Source organism: Nyctereutes procyonoides, unplaced genomic scaffold, assembly GCF_905146905.1.
Source record: "Nyctereutes procyonoides isolate TBG_1078 unplaced genomic scaffold, NYPRO_anot_genome, whole genome shotgun sequence".
NCBI classification, from domain to species: Eukaryota; Metazoa; Chordata; class Mammalia; order Carnivora; family Canidae; genus Nyctereutes; species Nyctereutes procyonoides.
In genome coordinates, this window is record NW_026575146.1 from 6016745 (window position 1) to 6044008 (window position 27264).

The 27264-nt window shown below is 43.4% G+C and overlaps 1 protein-coding gene across 1 annotated transcript in view; it reads left to right on the forward strand.

Annotated features, from left to right (window-relative positions):
- The window catches only part of UST (uronyl 2-sulfotransferase), a 294242-nt gene that overhangs the window by 184050 nt on the left and 82928 nt on the right, over nucleotides 1–27264 (forward strand). The window contains exon 5 of the mRNA XM_055311642.1: nucleotides 5277–5430. Coding sequence (XP_055167617.1) covers nucleotides 5277–5430 — 154 coding nt within the window. The remainder of the gene's footprint in view (nucleotides 1–5276; nucleotides 5431–27264) is intronic.

The window sequence follows — 27264 nt, forward strand, 5'->3', positions numbered from 1 at the left end:
CCACCCACTGCAAAGACGGTGACAGTTCAATTTATCTTCCCTTCATCCCTGCTCTTTGTTTGTTGGCTAAGTGTTTTTGGGGTGGTGGGGGGGAGAGGAGGCAGTAGCTTTCCAGCCTAGAGTCCCCCTCAAGCCCCACTGACATCTTGCAGGGAAGACCCTGGGAAGGTCTGGTTGGGAGCACTGCGAGGTCACAATACTCCAGGCAAATTACAGCACGTATCAGTGTGCTCAGTTATTTCAAACTACCGTCTCAGAGCCCTCTTTCCATGGCATGCTATGTTTCTCATACATGACTCCCTCACTCTCCTTCCCTTCTGCTGCTTTTCCTCATTTATCTCACATGGTGGCTCCAATGCCAACACAAATTCGTAAAAGCAAAACACTTAAAAATAAATCAATCACTGGAGAAGCAGGCAGGGCATGATGTGTAAGGGGAAGCATTTTGGACACTTGCTCTCTTCCCTTAATATGAAGCCTTCATGACTGGTGTGAACAGAGGCTGCCCTCTGATGGCACGGTTTAACAAAACAAATCAGATCTGAGCTGATGATGTAATTCGGTCAGGTTCCCACAACTTCTTTCTAAATGTTGACTTTACATTCTCATTAGAGAAGCCATCCGCTTTCGTTCCATGCCTTGCAAATCATTTGTAATGGTGCCAGAAGTCTCCATCTTTGAAGAAGGCATCAAGAGAAAAATTGCTATCAGCAGTTGGTGGACACTTTCTTTCCCTCCTTAAATGTAGCCCAGAAGTTGGATTTTATTCTGTGTAAACGCTGCTGGACCAATCTCGGGGAAATGGCTTTCTCTCCCTCACTTTCCTCTTTCTCCCACGTGGCTGCTGCTGCTTGGTGGACACATAAGCCCACCTACCTGCTTTGCTGGCCTGTTGAAGATGAGTATCATCTGACTTTCCCTGAGCCCACCTCACTGTGCATGACCAGCAGCCTTTCCCCTGGTGGAGTCATCTTGTCTCCAAGTGGGAGCCCTAACTCCCCGCTGCCCCTCCCTTCACCCCATTTGTCTCCACTTTCCACTGCATATGCTTCCACCTCTCTTCTTTCAGGACATGCCACAGAACAGAGTCAGTTCAGTCTCTTCTGCTTGTGTTTTTGTGAAGCGAGGTCCTAACCAGGGCACCAAGAACCCAAGTCCCACTGTCTCCGGTTGTGAGGATAGAGGGTGACGCTTCCACCCCATTCTGGCAAAGGACCAGGAAATAAGCATCCCTTCCTTGGCCTCTCTTCTTCCTCTCCAGGCAGCTCCTCACCCTGTCTCCCAAAGAAGCACATCCTTTTCCCTGATGACTTTTCTCTTACTTTGGAGTGTCTCCTCCCTTACAGACAAGGATCAAAGCTGGGCCTCTCACCCCGGGGTACTTGTCATCTTTTAATGTAGGTAACAACACAAGGATAACCTTTACTTTTAGGTCGGAGGCAAAAGAAGATAATGCTTTCAGTAGAGTGGAAATTGCCAGGAGGCAATTGCCAAGAGGAGGGGATTGGGATGATAAGAAACCCATAGAGCTTGGGTTTGGGATGATGAGAAAGTTCTGGGGATGGATGGTGGTGGTGGTGATGGTTGCACAACAGTGTGAATGTACTTACTACCACTGAAGTGTACACTTAAAAATTTTATGTGCTGCATGTTTTACTCTAATTTTTAAAAAGACATACTTTCAAAAAGTATTCTCAGCCCTAGAAAACAGGGAGGACAAAATAATCTTAATTCCCTAGAATAAGATTTTGGTCATAAGTCTTATTGTTTATGCAGTAATATTCTAGGGAATGTATCATCAGCAATTTGATGAAAGTATACCAAAAATTCTTACCCATGTGCTTTTTGCATAGCTGTCGGAGAAACAGTTCATGTTGTGGGTTAATTGATTAAGTAGTAATGGGGGGCAGATATGGAAGAAAATCCTCAGAATGAGATGTTTAGGAATGCATGAGAAAAAATGAGAACCATGTAGTTATGATTCCAAGAGAACTGCATCCTACTTTGGATCTTCATCTTCTCTTCAAAAGACGAAAATAAAAAGAATATGATAAATTTGCAGAGGGTCAGAACGAGACCCACAGGGGTGATCAAAGAGTTGGTAAATGTGACATGAACAAAAGTCAAAGAAATAGGAAATACCTGCTACTTTGGGATGACTTAAAAGAGAGCTTCAAATATGTAGTCGCTGTGGTGGTGAGCAAGGGTCAAAAGAATGTGTGTTGAGGGAAAAACAAAATATGGCCTGACTCCTCTGCTCTAGTGTGTATGCACAGCACAGAACTTGTTACCATTACTTAGAGTTGAATAAAGACCAAATTAGAAGTACAGACTAAAAAATACAAGGAAATAAGTCTAAAGATAACTGCTAATGAAATTTTCAAGAAGAAACACACACAAAAGAATTTAAGGGATTTAAAATTGAAGCTGAAAAGGCTAAAAGTTTTTTAAAAAATAAAAACATAAAGAGAAGCCAATTCTTTATGTTGAGCGGGTCAAAGAAAAGAAATGCGCATAAAAGAAGATTTAGGAGTTTTGGCTGGGGGTACCAGAGACTCCTCAACTATCAGGTTGGCTAATAGGATGGATTTCATCTGAAGCCTCTGGAAATGTTCTCTTTAGAGCTGAAAACATAAGGTAGAATGTCATGCTGTGCGAGTTTGGGTGGGAGTGCAAAGCATTCTCTCTCTAACATACAAGCAGCAGCCGCAGGTTCAGGGGATGAAGAGACCTCCTAAGGTGACCAGGAATCCTGACTAGTACTAAACATTGTGAAAGGAGGAGAAATGGACCCTGAGAGAGGGTGCGATGAGGGGGGGCATTTGTTTCCCTGGGACACAAATTCTGGCCTCTTTTGCATAACTGACATGGCACCCTAATTTTGGTAGTTTGGGAGTGTCCTAGAGACACTCTAGGGAGCTCTGTGTCCTAGAAAAAGGACTGGGGCCAGGAGCCTGAAACCATCGATTTCTTACTGTCGATTTCTGGAAGTGGGGAGAGATATATGAGATGTCTCTTTACAGTTAAAAATTTCCAGAGAGTGCCTGTTACATTATCTGATATTTAACAGTAAATTTCTAAGCCATCTAAAACTTCTGTTTGGGAAAATTATTCTGGAAATCCGGCACTGCACTACAGCGTGCAACTGGAAGCAGGTCATCCATGCTTAAGAAGCCTTGTGGGTCCTCAGGTCTACAGCCTTCGGAGGAAGCTGGCTGTGACCATACTGGAACTATCTCACCATGGGAAGCTGTGCACTGATTCACATGATTGGGCAGTTCCACTAATTAGCAGTGATAGTCATTCTTCCCATGAAGATACAAGTGGAGTTGAGGTTTTTTAAAGCATGATGCAGTTGCTGAGGATTTAATTGCATTCACATCTGTTCTGCATGCTTTGTCTTCCTGATCCTTAGCTTTGTTACTTTAGTTGTTGCTTATTATAGATATGAAACTCAATTTAATTATAAAGAAGAAGATACAGCCAGCATGGTAGTGGCTAGCTGGTTTGGCACAGGTGACTTATGAGACTAGTTAGTTCCCATGCTCATCCAGCTGCGTGAATGTCACCTGCGTACATCCGGGAATTGACAAGGTTCAGATTGGCAGGCTAACCTTACAAGCAGCATGTTTTCCAAGGTGGTGTAGTCCAGAATGTCATTCGTGCATCCCCGTGCCTGAAATTCCACCCCTGGAGAGTCATTCCTTTTTGTACCTTTGGATTCTTCTCTCTGAAGGTTCTCTTTCAAAATGTAGATAAACTGAGGACAATACTGTGTGAATTAATACACAAAAAAGGATTGGTTGGTGGCTTGTTAGGTCTACTTTCCTCTACAGCAGAGCCCTGTGGTAGCAGCAGAAACTTGCCAACCTAGAAGCATACACCCAGGCATTCCTGTCTTCAGTGGTTGAGCACCTATTGTGTGCCACGCACTGTGCTAAGTGACATTGTTCCCCACTCTAGGAGGCCACAGTCTGCTGGGGGAGGCAGTGCACATAGTGCTGGGGAGAGGGACTGGGACACGGCATAGTGCTGAATTGCTGAGGGATATGATTGATTCTGGGCTGGGTTTCGAAAGGTGACAGAGTCAGCCAGCTGAAGAGAGTTTGGACAGGGTCATGTCTGTTTTCTCTGAACTCCCTCTGACCCCTGACAGAATGTGGAGGCATTCTCATCAGAAGGTCATGGGGTCATCGGGTAAAAGGAGCTGTGGGTCCGTCAGGAGGTCCCCAGAGTGAGACCGCTGTCCAGAGCCTGGAGTGTTCCCCAAGGCCTCTCAGGGTCACTGCTTCCAGACGGGTTGAAGAGAAGGGGGAGGAGTCCTTAAGAACAATTCAGCGAATCTCATCATTCTGCCTTGGGCTGGCCTTGCCCCCAGTCTAGCATTCAGAACATCTGTCCAAGCCCTTTATGGAAGGCATTAAAATGGAACACCTAGGTATTTGTTTTATTTTTATCTAAAACCAAAGAGCCATCACTTGAGGATAATTATATTGATTCTTGTTGTGTTCATAATGTCCCTTACCTTACTACTTCTCTCAATTCTCGAATCTTCTCTCTATGGTTCAGAGCACAGAATTCTGGAGCCACACTGCCTGGGTTCATTTCCTGGCTCAGCCACAAATGACTCACACTCTCCCTGCCCCATGTGTAAATGGGGGTGATTATGGTTTCTGCTCCGTGGAGATGTTGTGAGGCTTCTATGAGTTGGCCACAAAAGGCGTTGGCAACAAAGTGATTTAATAAATGCTGTGTGTGTTTAATAAACCTTGGCTAATATTACCCACTTCCTGTAGAGCACCTTATCTGAGACTGTTTGAATCAGAATGGAGACTAGGCACCGTGTCACCCAGTGAGGGAATCAGAATTTATCAAACATTCTGGGAGGGCCAACCACCTGCCAGTGTGTCTGTGCCAGACCCTGGGAATACAAAACCCAGCACAGCATGCTCCCGCCCCCAGGAACTCACAGCCTAGTGAGAAAACAAGACAACGTCTACAGCTCGCTGCTGACAAATCCAGTCTTTTGTATAGTGCCGTGCGGCCAGCAGTGCTACCAGACTCCCAGCAGGTACCTGCACAGGCATTTCCTGCACAAAGTAAAAGGCCGGTCAGGAAACACCGCTTGCAGTTTACGTGGTTCACTGGTCCCTTAGGGGATGGGGTCCTATAATGCTAATTTAAGAACTAGAGGGGAAACAGTGTCTGAAGGGGGCTTTATTCTCCTCCAGGACTGATGGGTTGTAACCAGCTCTGTGTTTGTGTGCATGTGCTAGGTTTGGAGGAGACCAGCCTGTCTACATCAACATCATTAGAGACCCCGTCAACCGGTTTTTATCTAACTATTTTTTCCGCCGATTTGGAGACTGGAGAGGGGAACAGAATCACATGATCCGCACCCCCAGCATGAGGCAGGAGGAGCGCTACCTGGTAAGTCCTCTGGTGTCCTCAAGAAGCGGTCCCTCCCCTGCCCTGGGCCCACCCCTGGAGGCTGGGGAGCTCTCCCTCTCCTTCCCTGTGGTGCTCCCGTGGCATTTCTGTGGCACACTCCCCAGGGAGGAAGTTTCTGCCGGTGAAAAGCTAATTGTCCCAGATGACCCAGATCCTGACAACATCTTCTCAAATGACTTTCTAACCTTGTTTTTCTTGGTTGGTATTTAGCATTAGGTTTTAGAGCCTAGAGCAGAAATAACCCTTCCTAGGCTAGCCTGACCAGCACTATTGTCGTTTAAATATGTTTGGGAGTCTCTTAGAGGGTCACGAAGTGTTTTCCTATATAAGGGAGTGGTGTTTTCAGAGAGGATCTGAGATTCCATAAAAGATGTGGGCACAAGTGTGACCGTTTACAGGTCACCTGATGTCAAGTCTGGGTTCTTGCCATCACAGCACAACAGAATCAGGCCATCTTGGCAGCGACCATCTGATCTTTCTGCACTCTGTTTGGGGACCCTCAGCTCCATGGTGGTGTTAACTTTGACCCCAGTAGCTGTTTCCATAGTGCAGAGTTAAGAGCAAAACCAGAGGGCTGAGTTACGCATCTTCCCACCAGCACCAGAGCAAAAGTACATTTCTCACCTGTTTGTGGCCTAAATTGACAAAAACTTGCTGAGTAGCTGAGAGCCTGTGGTGAGGAAGTGGAAATCGTAGTCTCTGTGTTAGAGGGAGCCTATTGGGGTCACACAGACCCATCCTGGGCTATCCAGCACAAGCAGAAGGAGAAGAAGGTAATGAGGGGTCAGTGTAAATCTGTTCCCAAGGTGGGAGAGTGAGGCAAAGCCTGAGCCCACTGCTGCCAAAGCCAGAGAGCATCCTTGTAGCTAAGGAAAAGTGTTGTTTCTCACAGGTCCAGCCAACGACCAGACTTCTCTTTCCTCATCTAAATTTTTAAAATGCAATAAAAGTATGTGTTTGGAGGATGGGAGCATTTTGGATGTTGTCACTTAATATGCCTTAAAATCCATGAGTGGAGTTGAGAAAACTGAGATGCATAGAAGTTGTGTCTTATCTGTTGCAAAACAAGTCACTCATAGAAGGGCCAAGACCAGAATCTAAGCCCCGACACTCACCATTGAGGACTTGTTCGGCTACCTAATGCTTTAATGAAAAGTATTTTTCAAGTGGCTTTTTATTTTTTTTGAAATTTTGATGGCAAAAACTCAAATTTTTTTCTTTAAACTACATGTTATAAATATGGCTTTATAATTTTTATTCAGTGACAAGTACATTTTCAGGGTAGAGAACCACTTACCAGTGATGCAGGCAGGCCAGGTCCAAAGACTCAGGAGGGGGTGGGTGGCCTCTGCAGGACCAGCCAAGAGAATCCTTGGCATGATGCAGGATGGAAATCAAATGCAAGCCAGCAGGAGGTGAAAGCAGAGTTTATTGAAGATATATAGAAACAGAGATATAGACGGAGTATCCTAGAGACTTGGGAAGGAAAGAGGGACTCTTGTCTTTGCTTGGAGTCTGGGGTTCCTGTTGGCGATTATGGTCTGGTGCATGTGTCCTCTCAGACCTCCAAGAACTGGTCAGAACAAGACAGGGTCCAGGTGTCCTTCATAAAACACTCGTTCTCTGAAGCCAGTGGTCTTGGCGTGGAGATATCTAGCGCCAGTGCTCTCGAATGGGCACATGATGCCTCTGCTTGGTCACTCCTTAGATATCATCTATTGTGCCAGGAAACTCCAAAGATAATCATTATCTCTTTGTCTCTTACAAGGAGGACATACCTGAAGATAAGACATGTATAGGGAGGAGTACAAGTCCTAGCAAGAATGAAAGCTAGAAAAGAAGCAAAGGGGGAAAAAACCCAGCCTTTTCTTTCATGGGGTCCCTGCAGTGGGTGCATGTGTGGCTCAATCAGAGATCAGCAGGGAGAACAGTGTGGCTGGTGTAGAGTGAGGGGTGGGGACAGGAAGGTAGCAGGAGGTGAATTCAGGGAAGTAAGGGTTGGAGACATCAGATCATATACAGCCTGTGAGTCCCTCCAATTTCTCTAAGTGAGCTGGGAAGTGACCTGAATGACCTCAAATCGAATACACCTTCATCAGTGATTCTTTGTCTTGAATCTCAGTGAGAAAGCCTGAGCCCTTCTCCCAGCAGGGGACGTGTCATCCCATCAGCCTTCAGATATCCTCAGCAATTCTCCTCCTACTTTCTAGGAGTCAGGACCTCCCTCCTGCTCTAGACCTGTATCTGGCGGATCCCTGGATGCTTTCCCTGAAAGTCTTACAGGGCTCCTCACACTCAAAGTTTCCACACGGCTCTATTGAAAATCGTGTTTGTGGGATGGTGACCCCAGAGTTACGCAGTGCACAAGCTACACAGCTGTACAGGGAGGTCCTGATGTTCTTCCTCTGTGCTCTCAAAGTTCTGTGCTGGTAATATCATCTCTCTGGGTGGTATAATGTCTTGACTTCTCTCCTCCCAACATTCTATAAGCAACTTAAGGACAGGATAGGATCAGAGTTCCATCTATGTCCTTGGCACCCAGAAGAGGGGCTGAAATATTGGAGGCCCACATAGCATTCTACTTATTAGATGACAAACACATATTAATAAGGAAGTAGAGGGCAATTCTCTAGATTTTTCTATCATGTTTTTTGCCATCCTGTAAATCATTGCACATAACATACCCTTCACACAGTCACACACACGCAATAAGTTATAATCATTAGCAGAGAAATTGTAAACAGGAGAGAAAAAAATCATGGTTTAGTTTAAAAAAAAAAAAAACCATAGAGTGGGGCACCTGGGTGGCTCAGTGGTTGAGCACCTGCCTTCGGCTCAGGGTGTGATCCTGGGGTCCTGGGATCAAGTCCCACGTTGGGCTCCCCACAGGGAGCCTGCTTCTCCTTCTGCCTGTGTGTCTCTGCCTCTCTCTCTCTGTGTCTCTCATGAATAAATAAATAAAATCTTAAAAAAAAAAAGCATGGAATATTGAAAGTTGGTAGTTAAGGCAAGTCTTCTATGTTTGAAGAGCATGTTATGTGCCTTTATGGTGTGATTTGAGAGATTCTGGGGAAATTTCCCTGCCTATAATTCTACCCTTAGAGATTTGCAGGGGCCCCCTTTCCAAATGTGAGCACTGTGTCCTGGGAAGGGCTTGTGTCCGATGAGCTCATGTCATTCCTTGGCAGGGCCCCAGCAGGAGAACACTGGGCTCCCCAAAGCAGCAGAGGGAGAAATCAGGGGAGCAGGGAATCCAGAGGGGAGCCCAAGGGACACGTGACTCCTTCATGACCTGGCCCCAGCCTGACCCAGTTAGAAGACTCTTTTCTTGTTCAAAGGATAGTTTGTTTATTTGGAAGAAGACGATCTATTGCCTTTTTTTTTTTTTAATAGCTGAAACTTTTTATTTCATCTCTTGGTCCATTAAACCCTTGAAATAAAACTGCCCCCTTTCAGAGCCTGTCCTCATTTTGGCAAGCCTGGGTGGTCAGTTGTTTGACTCAAAAGAGGGTGTTGTTTGTGTCTCGGTGGGGTGTATGGCAGCTGTGAGGAGACTGCTGTCCCCTCAACGAGGCCCTCCCTGGGGGCGAGGGCCTGAGAGGGGATGCGCAGGGTGAACCCACACCCGAGGAGGCAGGCGTGGCAGGCCACCCGCTCGGGGCTGTGAGAGGAAACCTCTCCCCGAACACTGCATGCACGTAGAGTCACGGGGGCTGGCCCGAAATGGGTCTACTGATGTACCCACATTATTCCAGATCTTAGTGCTCAAAGCCATTCGCTTTATCCAGTTGCCAAAAATCAGGCAGTTCTGCTCCTGGCCCTGAGCCTTGCAGAGCTGCTTAGCATACAGCTGAGAGAGGGCCAGAGCCTCTGAGCCTGCCCAGGGGGTGAAATAATATCATCTTGTGATGCTGGGTGGTTTGGAAGAAAGTGAAAAAGGTTAAAGGGATCATAGGATTTGCAGGGTCCCTGGAGGTCATAAGGAAACTCTTGTTTCACAGGTGTAGGAATGGGGCCTGCATCTAGGGGTGGGTCAGAGGCCCTGCGAGAAGTAGAAGCCTGGCCTCCCAACTCCACAGCTGTATTGTTGGATCACTTGGACTTTAGGTTTTACTTCCTGCATGGTAAAAGGAGAGGAGGACTGGGCTGGGCCAAGTCCTATGCTTTTTGTGCAAAATAATTTTGTCTGACACATCTTTACAAAGACACAGCTGTTATAACGTTTTCCCCCCCAAAATATTCAAGCATCTTATAGCTATTTCCCATTTTTCTGGAAACAAATAGATTTTCTAGAAGTTTCTGTCTCTTTCCAAACCATGCTTCACTTGTATCCGCCAAAAAAAAAATTTTTTTTTAATAAATTATTGCTATAATGGATACAAATTCAACTTATAGCAGCCACGCCATGAAAAGGCAGTTCTCTTAGGCTCATTTTTCTTTGTCCAGAGTCAGAAAATTGGCTGCCCAGTGCAGTGGTGGCTACCTTCTTTTTTGGTTTTAGAATCATACAGTGGGACAGAGCTGAGTGCAGGCATACTTGGATACATCCCAGCACAGGAGACTCTTCTCCAGCTGGAGTCCAGGCTCTTTTATTTCCAGGGTGAGGAGATACCTGGCACTCTGAATGCAGTTAATGAAAGAATGAATGGCTGCTAATGAAAAACAACTATTGTGATTTACAAGCAAGGGAGAGCATCTCATATTTGCAGAAACCACTTTTCCAGTTGCTGGATTTCCCTGCAAATGGATTTCCTGCCCTGGCATTTCCACTCAGTTATACGTGTGTGATTTCTGCTCGCTGTTTGCCTAAAACCTGGCCTTAGAAAGTTTCATGGCAAAGTGATGTGTGGAGAGATACCAGTTTTCACTTTCAAACTCCAAAAAATGTCAAGTTGGACTCCTTACCCCAACTTATTGCAAACTCACTAGATGACCCTTCCACAAGATGATCTTCCATTTGACAAGTGGGGAGAGGAGGAGAATTTTCCCAGGGAGGAAACTGCCTCTGTGATACTGTTTATTCGGCTTGGCTGTAAAGCATGGAAAGTAATGCATGTTTAAAAGAAAAGATGCATAATTTACAGCTTCTTAATTCATAAAGAATTCAGTGAATCATGTTGGCCCCATTGGATTCTGGAGAAGTCTGAAAACCGGCCAGCGTCAGCAAAGGTTTTCAGAAAGCTATGCATTTTAATTTGCTTGAAAGTTTTGAACTCTAGACGTCCTATATCTTTGGAAATGTATATGTGAAATACTCACTTCTGGAAATTTCCACTCTGTCCTGACCAGCTGAGGCTATACTGTGAATGAAACCTCTGGTTTGCCTCTGTCTGTAAAGCATCCTTTTTCTTAAAGAAAGAAAACAAAGGAGAGATTGGATGATCTGCTTTTTAAGTATTTTGATAAATATGTCTTCCGAATTTTTGAAAGTAAAAAAGTAATACTCCTCCAGCTAGTTCACTTTGGCTTGTGATTGCAGTTGGAGATAGCAGACTTGCTGGGTGACCCAGCAGTGATAGAGCCTCTGTAAACCTTACTCTTCTCATCTGTACAGTGGGGACATCTTGCTCCCTTTGTCCATATCACAGGGTTGTTGGGAGAATAAATTAAACATTATACGCAGAAGTGCTCTGGTAGCTAAAAGTCTCCAAAACATGTTTTAGCATTGATGCTTTCATTCCCCAGGCTCTGTTCGTGGCTCCCCATTCCCTAAAGGGACTACTTCCCCCTAAGATAAGGGCTGCTGTTCACATGTGGCTCAGGCCACTCTGGGCCTTGTCCTGAGCTGCGAGATCCACCTCCGCCAAGATCTCAAATGGCCCCACTAGGCCCCTTCCCCTGGGAATCTGTTTCTAAGGAAACTGGTTCTCTTTGTGTTCCCAACAGCTGGAGACACATTTTGATCCCAACCCGCAGGCATATATTTGTCCTGTGTTTATTTTCTTGAAAACCCAAGCAGCTACGGGCACAGGGTAGTAAAGTCACAGAAGCAGTGGACTCTCGGCTCCTAGGGCATGGAGCGGAAAGGTGTGCTAGGACCAAAAGGCTCCTGTGTGCCGTGTGAGCCATACAGAGGCACAGAGGACAAAGGAGTCCCCACTTGAGAGAAATGTTCTTGAAATCCATTTGTTCTGAGGTGTGTCAAAAGCCGTGATGAGCATTGTTAGAATCAAAGACACTTCTGGGGTTCAGCAGTATCTGGAGTACCCTGGGGGGCTTCCAGCAAGCAGAGAGGATGATGGGTGCAGGGGAAGGAGAGGCAGGGGAGTTGAAAACAAGAAGGGGCCTCGGAGAAAAAGCCGTCTAGGAGCATTGTGGGGGACAGAGAACCTCCAGCTGTGGCTCAAGATGCATCAAGTAGCCAGAGCCTGAGTGTGGCGTGGAGTGGATTAGTGTGCTCTCCTCATGTTAGCTCACTCCTCCTCCAACATCCCCTGCTGTGGGTATTAGCACCACCCTTCAGCTCCCTTTCATAGGCTTAGAAGGCCAGCCCTGAGAGGCTGCGTGGATAGGGTTGGACTCTGAGCGTGAGGCAGTTGTGTTAGGTCACTTGGGTTATGCGATGCTCAGATCCACTTGGGTTGCCCCAGGGAACTGGGGCAGGGGAGCAGAAACATGATTGTGAGGATGTCTAGTGATGAGGACAGAAGAACCACCACTGCCAGCAAAGACCAGGACGTGCCCTGCAGACCCCAACCCGTGGGAAGGGCAAGGGACAGAGTGAAGCCCAATCTTACGGTGGGACATTAGAAGTGGCTCAGAACTGGAGCAAGACCTGGCCACCAGGTCATGTTGGCGCCAGGTTGCCTAGGGGCTCCTAGCTCCTATTCAGCCATTCGCTCTCCTCTCCCCAGCATCAGTGGCCTCATCCACGGCTCCCACGGAGGTGCCTTGTGTTTTTTTTTAGCTCATATTCCAGGCCCTGAGTGACCCCAATTTGTCCAGTTGGTCACTCCATCCAGCTGTCTCATATGTCATGTTTGGCTGCCCCTGACACAAGTCTCTGCTCTGGTCAAGGGGGTAGTCAGATGGATGGGGCAGGATGGAGCACCTGCATGTAAGCTTCCCAATACTCTTGTGACAATTTACCACACACTTAGTGGCTTCAACAACAGAAATTTCTGATTCTACATTTCTGTAGGGTCAGCAGCCTGACACAGATCTCACTGGGCTAAAATCAAGGTGTTGGCAGAGCCACATTCCATGTTGGAAGTTCAAACAGAAGACACATTTTCTAGTTCATTTGGGTTGGACAGAATCCATGCCCTGTGGTTGTAGGATTGAGATCTCATTTTCTTGCTGGTGATCCAATGAGCACCATGCCTATTTTCTAGAGGCATCTATGTTCCTTAAAATCTGATCCCCTTTTTCCACCTTCAAAGCAACCAGCGGTTAGTTGGGTCCCTCACCTGCTGCAAATCTCTTTCTTCCATCTCATTCCTTTAACCCAGCTGAGGAAGGTTCTCCACTTTGAAGGATTTGTGTGATTAGATTGTGTTCACCCAAATAATCCAGAATAATCTCCCCATCTCAAGGACTGTAACCTTAATCACATCTGCAGAATCGCTTCTGCCACATAAGATACCATATTCACAGGTCCCAGGGATTAGGGTGTGAGGCCCATGATTCTGTCTGCCACAGTGTCACCAAGGACTGAGAGGAGTGTGGAGGTGATGTGAGCAAGACAGGCATTTGAAACTTGACCCATCCCATCCATAGGTAGGGGCCCACATCTGCTTTCCACTGTAGCATGCTGCCATGCAGTGGCACCAAACTATAGCCTCCCTGCTTCTGGTCTGCAAAATCAAGAGTCCAGTCATATATTTTAATTTTTCTCCTACTAGTTATCCATTCATCTTTCCATGCATTCATTCATCATTCACTTATTCAACAAACATTGGTAGTACTTTCTGTATGTCAGGCACAATAATAGAAACTGGAGATAAAATATTGAGCAAAAATAGAGTCTGTGTCTATACTCATAGAGCTCAGAATCCTAGAAGTGAGACAGGCATTCATCCCCAAACCACACAAAGGCATGCAAAGTAGTAAATGCATCACATGCTATAATGCAGACATGTGGCCCTGTCCAGGCATAGAATGGGGGGGCCCTGGGCAAGTCTGGAGGTCAGAGATGGTTGACATAACCATCTGAAGGTAAAAAGAAGGAAGAACATCCAGATATAGGGAACAGCACATGCAAAGGTCCTGTGGTAGGAAGGAGCACAGTAAGCCTAGGGGGAGAACGAGGGATGCTAGAGCAGAGTGAGCACAGGGAACAAAGAAAAAGCTCAGTCTAGTAATGTGGGGAGGCAGAGGTCAGGCCCCATTAAAGAACCCCGGGAAGACACTCAGGATTTAAAACAAGGTAGCCATATTTACATGGGATACTGAAACTTTTACATTTAAAAAAACAATAGCTACAAAACACAGAGTACAGAAGGACTCCAAGTATGTGGATAGACAAGATGGTTCAAGGCTAAGTGCAGAAATCCAATTGGGAGATAAATCAAGGAGCAAGTATTTATGGAGTACTGCCCATGCACAAGGAGCAGCTCCAGTTTGGGGCAGGGGTGGTGATGGGGGAGCATTTACAAACAACTGTAAAAAACCTCACTGTCCTTCCAGTTGTTAGGTGCTTGGCTAGCAACAGAAGAACCAAGCTTGAAAACTTCACCACCAGCAAGGAGAGCGGTAATAGCTCAGTGCAGCAGCACCAAAATTGTCATTGGCTGGGACGGGTTTAGTTAGTAAAAGAATGATGCAGATACAGCGGGAGAATCCAGGTGAGGAAGGTAATCTGGGACAGTTCAGGTCACTGGGGGAGGCTTCGTAGCCCAAATGGGAGCTCAGTCTTTAAGGATGGATGAAGATTAAGGCAGAAGTAAGGGTCAAGAGGACCATAGGAGCAGAGTGTTTGTGCAAAAGCCTGAGAGCCTGAAGCTTGCTCTTTGGTGAGCTGCACAGCTGGGCTGGAGCAGAGGGTTTAGGGAGGCGAGGAGCTTTGGGACAGTGCAGCAATTCTCCAGGTGGCCTGGAGCAGGGGAAGCAGCATGCTTTCCTGATGGAAGGTCCCACCAGGAGCATCAAACCCAGGGGCCACCAGAGCACAGCCAGGTGCATCCGCTGGCCACCTGTCAGCTGACCTCATCTGCTCCTGACCCCGCCCCTCACTGTGAGTCAGTGGCCCCTGCAGCTGTCTCCTCACTGGAGCCTGAGCTCTGCACCCCTGCCTGGGCAGTTGGCTCATATTCACAAAGGTGATGGTTCTCAGCCTGGCCACTCATTAGAATCACCTGGGAGACTTGGAAAACCTAGTGAGACCTGCCTCCCACACCCAGCAATTCTGGTTTAATTGATCTGGAGTGCAGCCTGGGCTTTCAGATTTGTTGAAAGCTCTGGAAGTGATGCCAACACGTAGCTAAGGTTGAGAACTATGGAAGGGTAATAACACACCATCCATTCTTGGCTGTATTAGCAGGAGCTGTTCTCACTGAGAGACGCACCTCCTGAATATCTTCTAGAGTCTTACTTTCTGTATCCTCTGCCCATTTGGAAAAAGCTATATTTGCCTTCCCCTTGGAAATGTTTCCACTTGTAAGGCTTTTAAACTGGCATGTGCAAATAAATGTCATTAAAGAAGTTTGATGGAACAGTGCAAGGTTTGTTGTATTTATGCACACTTGCATATGTGTTGTCAGGCTTTCTTCTAAGTCGACGTGGGTAGGGCAGCCCCCGTGGTGTAGCGGTTTGGTGCTGCCTGCAGCCTGGGGTGTGATCCTGGAGACCTGGGATCGAGTCCCACGTCGGGCTCCCTGCATGGAGCCTGCTTCTCCCTCTGCCTGTGTCTCTGCCTCTCTCTCTGTGTGTCTATGAATAAATAAATAAAATCTTTAAAAAAAATAAATCCACATGGGTAATATTTATTATACAGAAACCAAAGAGTATATTATACGTACATTTAGTATCTCACTTTATAGAGCCCTGCTTTAGGCAGTTAAACAGAGAGTGGGCACTCTGATGAATAAAATATTTTAGCATGAGGACATCTTCACTAACAACTCTTCAAAGAGACATGTGTCACTCTTTAAATGCCGCCCAGTTTATACAAATACATGTACATGCTAAATAAAAAGACATGGGTGAATAGAACTACACTTTAAATGCAATCAGGAAATATTCTTTAAAATAATGTGCCCTAAAAGTAGTCAGGGCACTTACTATTCGAAGAAGTTATGGGGTGAAGTTTTATATAAAGTGAAAAACTACTGGCTCAGTTGATCTGTTTTAACATGTAGAATTTCATACCCTACATTTGTTTTTCGGAACCCGGTACATCTTTATAGTTGTCCTCAATTTGCTTTGCCAAATTGTAATATTTTTTTCTCTGCCCCATCGTTTTACATATGCAGCATAAATTCCCCAAAGGCAAGATGACCTCCAAATGTGTTTTAAAAATATTTTGCAAAGTCTGAAGACAGACAGGAAAAGTAAAAGTGTAAAACATCTAAGAGATTCATTGGAACCTCAGCTTGAATTCTAATTGCAAGTACTTATGAAAATGTCAATATTAACATGAAATAGCTGGCAGTTTTTCTAATAAATGTAAATTGAATTAGATGGTGTATAATTGGAAAAATGCTTTGCTTTGCTCAGGCTCTCTCAAAACAAGCCCTAGAATTTGTTAGCTGCAGAGACTGGCCCTCTAATGGCTGGAAATAAGGACAAATACTTTTGACTACAAGGAGGATAGAAAGTAAGGAGAGGGCATGGCTGACCATTTGGCACCATAGCCAGGCCCTCTTCCCAAAGCTTGGGACATGATGTAGATGTTACTGTGAGTATATTCTTTAAAGAGGTGGCAGGGCACCTGGGTGGTGTGGTCAGTTAAGCATCTGGCTCTTGGGGATCCCTGGGTGGCTCAGCGGCTTGGCGCCTGCCTTTGGCCCAAGTCATGATCCTGGAGTCCTGGGATCGAGTTCCGCATCGGATTCCCGGCATGGAGCCTGCTTCTCCCTTCTGCCTGTGTCTCTCCCTCTCTCTCTCTGTCTATCATGAATAAATAAATTAAAACTTAAAAAAAATAAAAAGCATCTGGCTCTTGGTTTCTGCTCAGGTCGTAATCTCAGGGTCATGAGATTGAGCCCCACATCGGACTTGAGACTGTCTCTCCCTCTCCTTTTGCCCCTCTCCCACTGTGCACTCGTGTAGTTGGCGTGTACATCCTCTTTTTCCCTCTCTCTCTAACATAAATAAATAAATCTCCTAGAAAAAAAGGGGGGGTCAGTAGGACTGGATGGTGAGCCAAAAGCATTCAAAGTGCCTTGGAGCTTCAGGGCCATCTTCAGTAGAAGCAGGTATAACAGATGCTGCTTTCCTGAAATGCAGCAGGAAGGTGAAACTTACCTCAAAATACTAAAAATGTAAATGCCTAGAAAAGTTATAGAATAAATAATCAAGCCTGGAAATTGTGATGGTCTTAGCTCTAATTAGTTTTGCAGAGCACACTTAACAAACTACTTCAGTTCCCTTTCATGATTGACTAATGAGTGTTGCAGACAGAGTAGAAGTTTTACCAGTAAATGTGGCTTGGTGGGAATTTGATAGGAGGTTTGATATTATCGCACATGACATTTGCATTGATCTTCAGGAACGCAGCCAGGAATGAATGGAGCAGGTGTGTGTGAGGTGGGGGGTGGGGGGGTGAACTGGCTATAAAATCGTGCAACCTGTAGGCACAGACCACTTTTTCTCTGGCCCTAGGCTCATGAATATATTCGTGGTTGAATGAAAAAACTTTAACCAAAGCCTACTCAATTTCATGACAAGGAACGCTTTTTACAAACAGCTCTGAATTTTATTTGACAAGGTAAAAACACAACGGAATTGTATCAACATTCAGCTCAGTGTTTCTATACTCATATCCTTTTGCATTAAAGAGGAAGTTAAGCTGATAGGAATTTATAGGAAGATGGCTATTGCCATCTTGCAAGTATGCATCTTTGCCACCTGCAGAGTTTTAAATGCTCACTTCCAGTTTTTGAAATAAACTCACCTCTTAGATAAGACTTGGGAAAGAATCAGCAGATGTATAAAAGAGGGTTAATCATTTTCAGCAAGAGACAGAGGAATCATTGATGACGATAAAATATCGGATATAATGATGACATTCTCTAGCTGACCCCTATTAATAAAAACCATGTGAGACTAAGAAAAGTGACCTAAACCAGGACACTAAGACTAATCTCAACCAAATTTGATGGCTGCTAGGCTTTATTTCTCCAGGAATGATTACTCGGTGTGGATTATCCTTACTTTTTGCTTGCTAGTATGTATTGCTTCTTAAATACATCCAGTTATTTCATGGTTGTATATGTCTTATATTTTTAATTACAATGTAATTCTCTAAATGACAGGACATAATCCCCTCTTTTCATCTTAGTACATCACAGCTCTGTGGCCAAGACCCAGCCTAACTTTCAGTACTTACTTAATAACAGCTACAAATGTACACAGAGAACCAATGACATTTCCCTTTCTTCTCCACTTGCAATAAACTTCAGTGTATTTTGGACACCTATAATGTGACAGGCACTGTGATGGCAAGCAAGCTGTGGTAAGACAGGCATCTGTTCCTACTTCCTGCCTCTACCACACACAAGACACCCTGTATTCCACTATTAGTGAGTGAGACTCCCATCTGTTCAGTCACCCAAACAAGAAACTCTGGAGTCATCCCTGCCTGCTTTCTTTCCTGAACCCCCCAACCCATGTGTAATTATCCACCAACTTAGCCTATAGTCCTCCTGAAAGCAGAGCCTGAGGCAAGGGCTTCGGTGAAGGGTGTGGGGTTTGAACAACCATCCCAGGAAATGAAGGTACTGGAGAGAGAAACAGGGAAGGAGGGAAGGCCAGTACAATGGTGTGTCCTCACATTGATCTCTCCCCTGGAAACCAAGGCTCATGCCTGCCAGGACTCTCTGAGGACAGTGCAGAATTTGCCCTAAATTCTTCTGCTTGGGGAAAGAACAAGGGGAGCATTTACCCATTGGTTTCATCCTTTGTTTTCAAGTTCGCCCCTTAACTCCCTCACATCTGAGCTTTGCATACATGAGTTCCAGGTAGGTTCCTATGGGTGTAGCCCTAAGAACAGAAAGCAAGGGATGTGGCAAGCTGCCGAGGCAGAGTTGCTCTCATGAGAATCTGTGGCTACCACAACGGCAAAAAATTGGCCATGAGAATGGGAGGTAGGGTGCAAAAGTGTCCAATTCACCTGCCAAGCCCGTTGGTTTTTCCTCCTTGACCACTTTCAGATCAGTCTTCATCACGGGTCATCAATAAAGCCCTCATAATTTCGTACCTGGATATCTGCAAAAGCCTCCTGGGCTCAATCAACCTGTCTCTGGTTCATCTTCTTTCAGTCCATAATCATAATGTCCAGTGTGCAGATCTGACATCATCATTCCCCTGCTTACAACTCTTCTAGGTCTTTCTGTTCCCTAGATGTAAGGGATTTTATATCTATCAATAGTATAATAATATCATTATTATTTAATCAATGAGCATCATAACTGCTTGTGAATCTACAATTATGTCAATAAAAAAACTTCAGTGATTAAAAGCATCACAAACCAACAGAGAAAGGATAGGTTAATCAGTACATAGTATAGGAAAAAGGAAGTTGAGAATGAGCCTGGTTCTGGGAAGAGGATGCAAGAAACATGGTTTGATTAGATTTATTCAGGAAAGCAAAAGTCAAAGTTAGATTGATACAAATTATTGAATGTCTTAAAAATCAGAGAAGAGACTTTAAAATTCATCACAGAACGTAGGAGTCACTAAGCTTCTTGAGCAAGAAGGTAAATAACATGGTGTAGAAACATGTGCTACACTGAGACTTTCTTCACTCTGAAGCTATTTAAAAAAAAAATTCTCCATGGTGTCTTCCAGGTTTTTTGTTATAATTCATATTTTTTAAATTAAAGTCTTTGATTCATCTGAAATTTGTCCTGCTGTCAGGTATAACATATCAATCTAGTATCTTTTTCCCCCAGAGAGCTAACAAATTATCCCAACAACTTTTATAGAACAATTCATCTTTTCCAAACTGAAGTGTCACTTTTAGCGTATAATAAATTCTCATTTTTAGAGGGACCTGTTTTTGATTTTTAATCTTGTTTCCTTCATCTGTGTCTTTAGTACAGTAGCACACTATTATACATTTAATCTCTTCTCATTAATCTTTTCCCCCAACTGTCCTAGCTCTTTGTTTTTGTTAATTTTTCCGTGTGAACTTTTCAGATCCTCTTGTTCAGCTCCCTTCTTCTTCACATATATACCTAGAATTACCCTTACTTGTTGGGTTTACATCAAGTTTTGGATTAACATATAGAGAATTGACATCTTTATGTAGAGTCTTATTATTTGAGAATGTATTTTGCCTTTCCATTTATTCAAACTTCTGTTATATCCCTTGAGGTATTTTTGAAAGTGTCTCCATTTAGATCTTGCACAGTTAAGTTTATTTCTAGGTTATTTTATCTTTTTTTATTGTTGTTGCTGTTGTTACATATTATCACTGTTAATAAATTCTATATATTATTTTTCAGTCAGCCAACTCAGTTCTTTACTGTTTATCAATAAATCTAAAGGAAATTCTTTTCATTTATCAGATAAAATTGTGTCCCCAGCTAATAATGATAATTTTTCTTTTTTTTTCCCAGTTTTTATAAATCTTATCCAATTGCTTTTGTTGGTATCTCTAGAAAAGTATTAAATATAGTGGTGATAAGATTTGGCTTCTATTTTTTTTTCAAATTTTTTTATTTATTTTTGATAGTCGCACCCAGAGAGAGAGAGAGAGGCAGAGACACAGGCAGAGGGAGAAGCAGGCCCCATGCACCAGGAGCCCGACGTGGGATTTGATCCCTGGTCTCCAGGATCGCGCCCTGGGCCAAAGGCAGGCACCAAACCGCTGCGCCACCCAGGGATCCCCTCTACTCTTTTTCTACTAGACTATAATGTTTAGGATCTAGGCTGTTTGGAATTTCATTTCAGGGAGAATATAAGTGGTATAAATCTCAATGTCTAATGACAGAAAACCTAAGGAAAAGACAGTATTTTTCAAATCTTCCACCTTTAGATGCCATTATTGGTAACTACCACCACTATTATCTAGTGACCAGAGTGACTGCATTTTCTGCAGCCTGTCTCTCTGGATCTGTGAGGGAAAACACAATATACTAGGGATAAATTCAATGTTGGAGTCCCTTCTTGAAGTCTCTGGACTGGATGTGATCTTGTTTCTTTTGCCATGGGTATGATTTTTCTGGCAAGTCAGTCCTTTGGTGACCGCATTTAATAAATACAGAATGCATTCATCATTCACAATTTTGTAGTACAAAGGAAACATGAAAAACAACTAGAGCCCAAGGGTGGAATTAAGTACACATTTTACTTTCCCTTAAATTATGAACAAATATAAAAATGAAGTGTTGCCAGGTCAAGATCATCTTTGGTGAAGTCAGGCCCATCTCTGACACTGAGACCACACATCTCCCCAATTTCTGTAGAACGGTCTTCTTTGACTTCCTGTAAGACTGCTGTAAAAGGACCAGAAAATCCTTTGATGTAAACCTGAGCACACCTGAGTTTAGAAAGGCAAGGACTCTTTGGTTAGGACCTAGTACTTGGAGCAGTTGTCAATCCATTTAAATACAAATATGAAAGCAAATAAGCCAAGATCCATGAGAAGAACCTTGACGGTGGGCATTTGGGTGGGTGATGTTTCTCATCAAAGTTTTGGGCTTGAAAAGCACTGTGGGATAGCTTCAAAGTGACACCCACTTCCTGCCACACTCTCTCACAGACCTGTGTGGTTGGCAGGGCTACCAGTAACTGAGCCTGTAATTTCTTCTTTACTTCTGGAAACTAAGCTGAAGTGAGAGAATAAAACCCATCACTTGAATTGTTTTGACTTCATATGTTTCTGAGACTTGACTTTGTCATTTCCTGCTGCTCCCCATCATTAAATTTAGGTCACTAATATAAAAAATGAGTGTATGACTTTTATCTTTTACCAGATGTGAAAAGCTGAGTGACTTTCTTTATTTTGAACCATGGGTTCCTTTTCCAGCCCTTTACAGATGGGCTCCTCTTCTCTCATGATGTTTCTTTCTTTGCACTAATACTTACACTCTGTGTCTTCATCTTTATCAGGTACTCATGTTCAGCCTTCCTTGGGTGTCCTGTAAGAGTCTCGTGCAGTCAGTCTCAGACATCTTGTCTACTTTATTTTTGCCCAATTGGATCACTTATGTATGTAAAATTTTTGAGTAATATACATATGTCGCCAATCTATAATGATCCTGATTCAAGAAAAAGGTTCTTCTTCGATCATTCAGCCAATTTGCACTGAAATCCTTTTTATTTTTCCTTTGGAATGCCTCTCAGATTTCCTCAGCTTCTCTCCATTGCTGCTGCCACACCACAGTCTTTAATGGTTCTCACCTCAGTGACAGCTCCCCAATAAACTTCTGAGGATTTTCCTCCCTTGCACCTTGCTTAACGCCGCTACATTTATTTCCCAAAGCAGCCTTTCACATCATTGTTTCATCCCTTTCTTAAGAAGCTAGGTGACTCCTGTCTTCCAGGATGAATTCTAGTCTGTTCAAAACTCTCACTAACCTAGATCTTCTTAATTTACTATCTTCCCAAACACTAATCAAACCAAGCTGCTCACATCCTCTTCCCAGAACAGCCTCATGTCCACTCCCATCCCTGCCCTTATGTTGCTCCCTCAAGCTGGAAAGCCTTCTCTTTTCTCTCTTCATCCATGTACTATGTATCTTCAACAGTTCATCTCTGGTCTTAATTCCAACCTTTGAGGTGCTGTCCCTTTTCTAGAATTCTAGTTACTCATGTGCTCTTCTCCCATCACTTACTCTTGAATTCATATCTATTCCAGGTACTGTTAAGCCCTTACATACTTAACTTGATCCTCACAACACAATCTTATGAGATTATTATTATATTATTACACTATCATTTTATAGACAAGACGACTGATGTTCAGCAAGGTTGAATTACAATCATTAAGTGACGAAGCTAGGATTCAAACTCAGGCAATCTGGCTCCAGAGGTCACGTTCCTAACCACTATGCTGAACTGTCTCTTGCTGTTCTGTGTGACTCTTATTGTTTCCTGAGTCCTTCCCAGCCTGATGGGTAGCTTCTGATGGGCAGGCATTATCTTCCCATTCTTACATTCTTACATTCTTTTCGCTGCCTCCCTAGAGCCCATTGTGTAGGAAGCTCTTAACAGAATTCCCTGTATATGTGCCAAGAACTCATCTGTCTTACCAGCATGTCTTCACCTAAAAATAAAATTAAAAAATTAAAAAAAAACGGTCTAGCACATGGTAAGTGCTCAGAGAATATTTGTTGAATAAATAACTAAATGAGTATTTGATTGATTCACAGTTTGATAAACATATTATCGAGTCAGGGCATCCTTCCTAAGTTTTTCCTTTCATATAAATTTGCATATCTGTATTTTATGTACAGGTCTCTCAATTTCCTCCAGGCCACTGCCCGGATTGAGCTGGACATTTTCCAAAATCAAATGGATGTTTAGATGCCCTCAACTAAGTTAATTGTTGCTTCTGTGGATATAAAGGGTTTTGGAATTCATCTCTATTAGAGTTGAGACATTAAGTCTACCCATTTAATTAAACCAATATTTTAGTATCAAAACCAAAAAGAGACACTGTTAAGTTTAGAGTGCTAACAAACAGTACTTTTAAACTTGAGGTCTATAGTGCTTGCTTATTAAGTAAATAAAATGGTATCGTTAGTTTGACACATTTTAACATTTCATCTTTGGAAATCTTTATGGGAGAGCTCTTCTAAATGGAAGGAAGCCATTATTTGTTTTATACCCCATGCCTGAAAACTACTTTGCTCTCCACTTTTCGTCCAGTGTCAATTTTAGCATTTTAGATAAAAGACACCTCATCTAATTCTATCTAAATGTTATTAATGGAAGTCAGGCTTCTGCAGAGCACAATCTGTATTTAGTTTATTTACAAAGCCTCAGTTAGCATTGAGAATTTTAAAATTCAGTCAAAATAAATGATTTTACATCAAGGGCTGAATTAACACCACGTTTTCAAAGGGATTTTCTTTTGAAAAATTCAAAGTACCTCATTAAGTCTACAGTCTTCCAAAAAATGTGTTCTCCAAGATAACCTTATTAGTCCCAATTTGCAAATGCCAAAGTTGTGGCAAGAAGCAATTAAATATCTTTACCAGGGTCTACTGGAATGGAGTCACCCAGGGTAGGCCCTTAACTTACAATTGGACCATCATTGGTTAATTAAAAGAAGAGACCCTAAAAACCCAACAGGCAGGAAAGTGATCAACAAGGAGGAAGCCAAATGTAAGAACAGGATTTGTCATCAAGCCTGTTTTAACATGGGATCCCAGGCAGTCGAGAAGAGGAAAACAAACCAAAAAAACAGACATCAGTTAGTCATAGTACTTAAAGGTAGAAAAGAAACACAGAGATTATCTCATCTAAACCACTCCTCTGAGTACTTTGGATGAGCAGGAAGGTCAGAACCACCACATGGAGTGATTCTCATCATCTTGCTTGCTGTTGGCTGCAAAGGCACTAAGCCCAACTGGTGTTTAGCAGGAAAAGTAAATTTAGGAAATAAAATGTCAAGAACAAATCTATGAAGTGTAGGATGATCTAAAAGGGTGTACATGAAGTCCTGAAGCAAAATTACAAAGCCCGGAAATGATGGCTATTCTCCTACATTTTTCTAATTTACTGTTCACAGTCTACATACTATAATCCCACACCTATCTGCAATTGGAGGACACAGTTATGTCAAGGTGACCACATCACCATGGATGGACCTCTGTCCCCACAACATACACATACACATGCTTACACTCACACACACATACACACACACACACACTCAGCAACTGAAAATTCAATTTATTTATTTTTTTTAACTTAAGCTCTTCTTCCTGAGTTCTTTCCTCTAATTATAAATAGGCCTGGTCAGTCTGGCATTTTGTTCCATCTTCTAATGAACCTTCCCATCTGCAACTGATTATGTACATCATGTGCATAAAATGATCAGACTATTTATATTCTAATGTGGTTAATTCATTCATTCTTTCTTTCAGCAAATACTCAGCACCTAGTCCGTAGCCAGTATCTTTGGCAGATACTGAGAATACAATAATGAAAAACACAGATGTGGTTCCAGCCCTCACAGAGTACATAATCTGTCAGGGAAAATAGGCATTAAACAAGTAAATGGGAGAGGTGACCTGGCTGTGGGAATAGTCTGTGCAGAGGTCAAGAATCTCAGGTACATTGAGAATCCCATATGGATGGAGTTTAAAAAGCAGAGTATAAGGATGTGATAGGGATATGGAAAGGTGGGCATGGCTAGATCATAAAAGGCCTCTAAAAATAGCCTACATATTATGGGCCTTTATACTGAAGACAATGAAAAGTCATAGACTGGTTGAGTTGTGGTTGGGGGTGAGGTGGTGAGGGGAGATGAGGTGATAAAATTTGCATTTGAAATTTTATATAAAGGGAAGATACCTGGAGCAGAACTAGACAAATTACTTTGGTGTGGAATAGATCACGGTAGAGAAGGCCAACAAGAATGGATAGATTAAGACACATCTAAGAGATAGAATCAGCAAGCTTCATGAGTGATTGGACTCGGAGCTGAAGGAGGAGAAGGCATTAAGGCAGATTCCAGGTTTCTGGTTGGAGCAATTCAACCTGAGAGTGGAGAATGAAGAGACAAGGAGCAGGAAAAACAAGCTCTTCTTTGGGTCTGCTGAGTTTCAGATGCCTGAAGTATATGTAACAGGGACATCCAGCAAGCAGAAGAGAGGGCTGGCTATATATATGGAATTGGAAATTATCAGTATCCAGAAAGAGGGTAATTAATCTACTAAAATATATATTCCATAAAGGGTGAGATCACATCTGGAACAATGCTGGTGCTCAGTAATTATTTGCTAAAAGTTGTTGAAATGAAACCATGGGGTGAAATTAAGGTTGAGGATAAAAGAGCCTGTGGGTCACCCATTTTTTAGCACACGTTGAGGAGTGGGAAGCAAAAGAAACTGAGCAAGAGTCCCAAGAAGAGGACAACTTAGAGATGTGGCATTACAGGATCACAGGAAAATAGTTTTCATTGTTGGAAGTTTCTATGAGGGGCAAGCAAAATGAAACTAGAAAAATAGAGCCATGGCAAGAGCAAGTCGTCTTGGAAAGAAGAATTTCCATTCAGAATAAGGATAGAGGATGGAGTTGAGTGGTGGGCAGGAATGACAAGGGAAAGGCAAGGGCAAGGGCAAGTGATGGGAAGCCTTCATTGTCCTGGTGAGGAATGCACAGACACACCAAGGTTGACTCTCACAAAGATAATGTTCTCTTTAGGATCACTTACCAGGGGAAGAGGCAGGTCCTCAAAAACTAAGGGTTAAGGAAATCTCACAGCACTCCTTTTTTTAAAAAAAATAATAAATACTTATTGAGCACTACTACATATAAAGTCCAAAGTGATTAACATGCTAAGGTCCTCCAAGATGAGGTTGGACATGCAGAGATTTATTGGTAGAAATGCTAAACCTTTCAGGGTAAAAGGAACTAAGAAGAGCCATGAAGAACAGATAAGGAAGAATGAAGCAGAAGCTCAGACTACAGTGCCATTTCCAGAAAGTTTTGGACAGGCCAATGGGGAATCTTCAAGCTGAAGTCACTCATTAGAGGAATCCTGCATCTTGCAGGAATGGGCCTGCCACACTCAGTCTTTGGCCGAGAGCAGCCCATGGGAAGCATGGTCTTGGCACAAATGAGGTGATAAGTTCAGACCAAGGAATCTGGAGCCATTGATCAATTACTCTCCTGATAGTAGGAAAGTTTCACAGCTGCCACATATACAGTATCTCATTTAATCCATATAGCATCCCTCTAAGATGTCATCATGCCCATTTCATAGATGAGACACCAGGGATTACAGAAGTTAAGTAATTACCTAAATTCAAACAATTAGTAAGAGACAGAGCCTAGATTTCAACTAGTGCGGTGGATCTGGCATAGACTAACTGACTAACTCTTAAATTCTAGGAATTGTGCTATTCAGTTGACATCAAGATGGTAGCTTGAATTTGGCCATGGGTAGGAGTACTTATATTACAGAAATTTGCAAATGCTCAAATCAGGCCTCTGTATGTTTTTTCTGGAAAGGTGGTTGTTATACACTCACCAGCACAAATCAGTGATTTGAACCCAGGTCATCTGACTCCAGAGGTGCCCCTCCTACCTCAGTGATACATGCAATTCCCTTAACGATTTCTCATGCAAAAATTCCCTAAGCCATCCTCCCTTCCTCTGAATCCCTATAGCAGGAGTTGCCATGCCCTATGTGTTGCCCTTCCCTGTACTCCTTCAACACTGTTGTGTGCCCTGGCTCCGTACCTAGACAGGAAGTTTCATCAGGACAGAGAAAGAAACTGTCATATACCTCCTGTGTCCCAAGCCCCTGCACACCACTGCACCACTCAATAAATATCTGCTGATGAAGTTGATGCTGATAGACTTACTTGCTTCTATTGATAATTAGGGAATGGTGGCATCTCTAAAATGATATAAAAGGTTGTGCTCGGTGCATTTCCGTCTGTCACCACTCATATTTAGATCCTGAATCTTACATTTAGGAAGGCAGACAGTACTGAAAGTGTTTCAACCTCAAGATGACCTTTTATG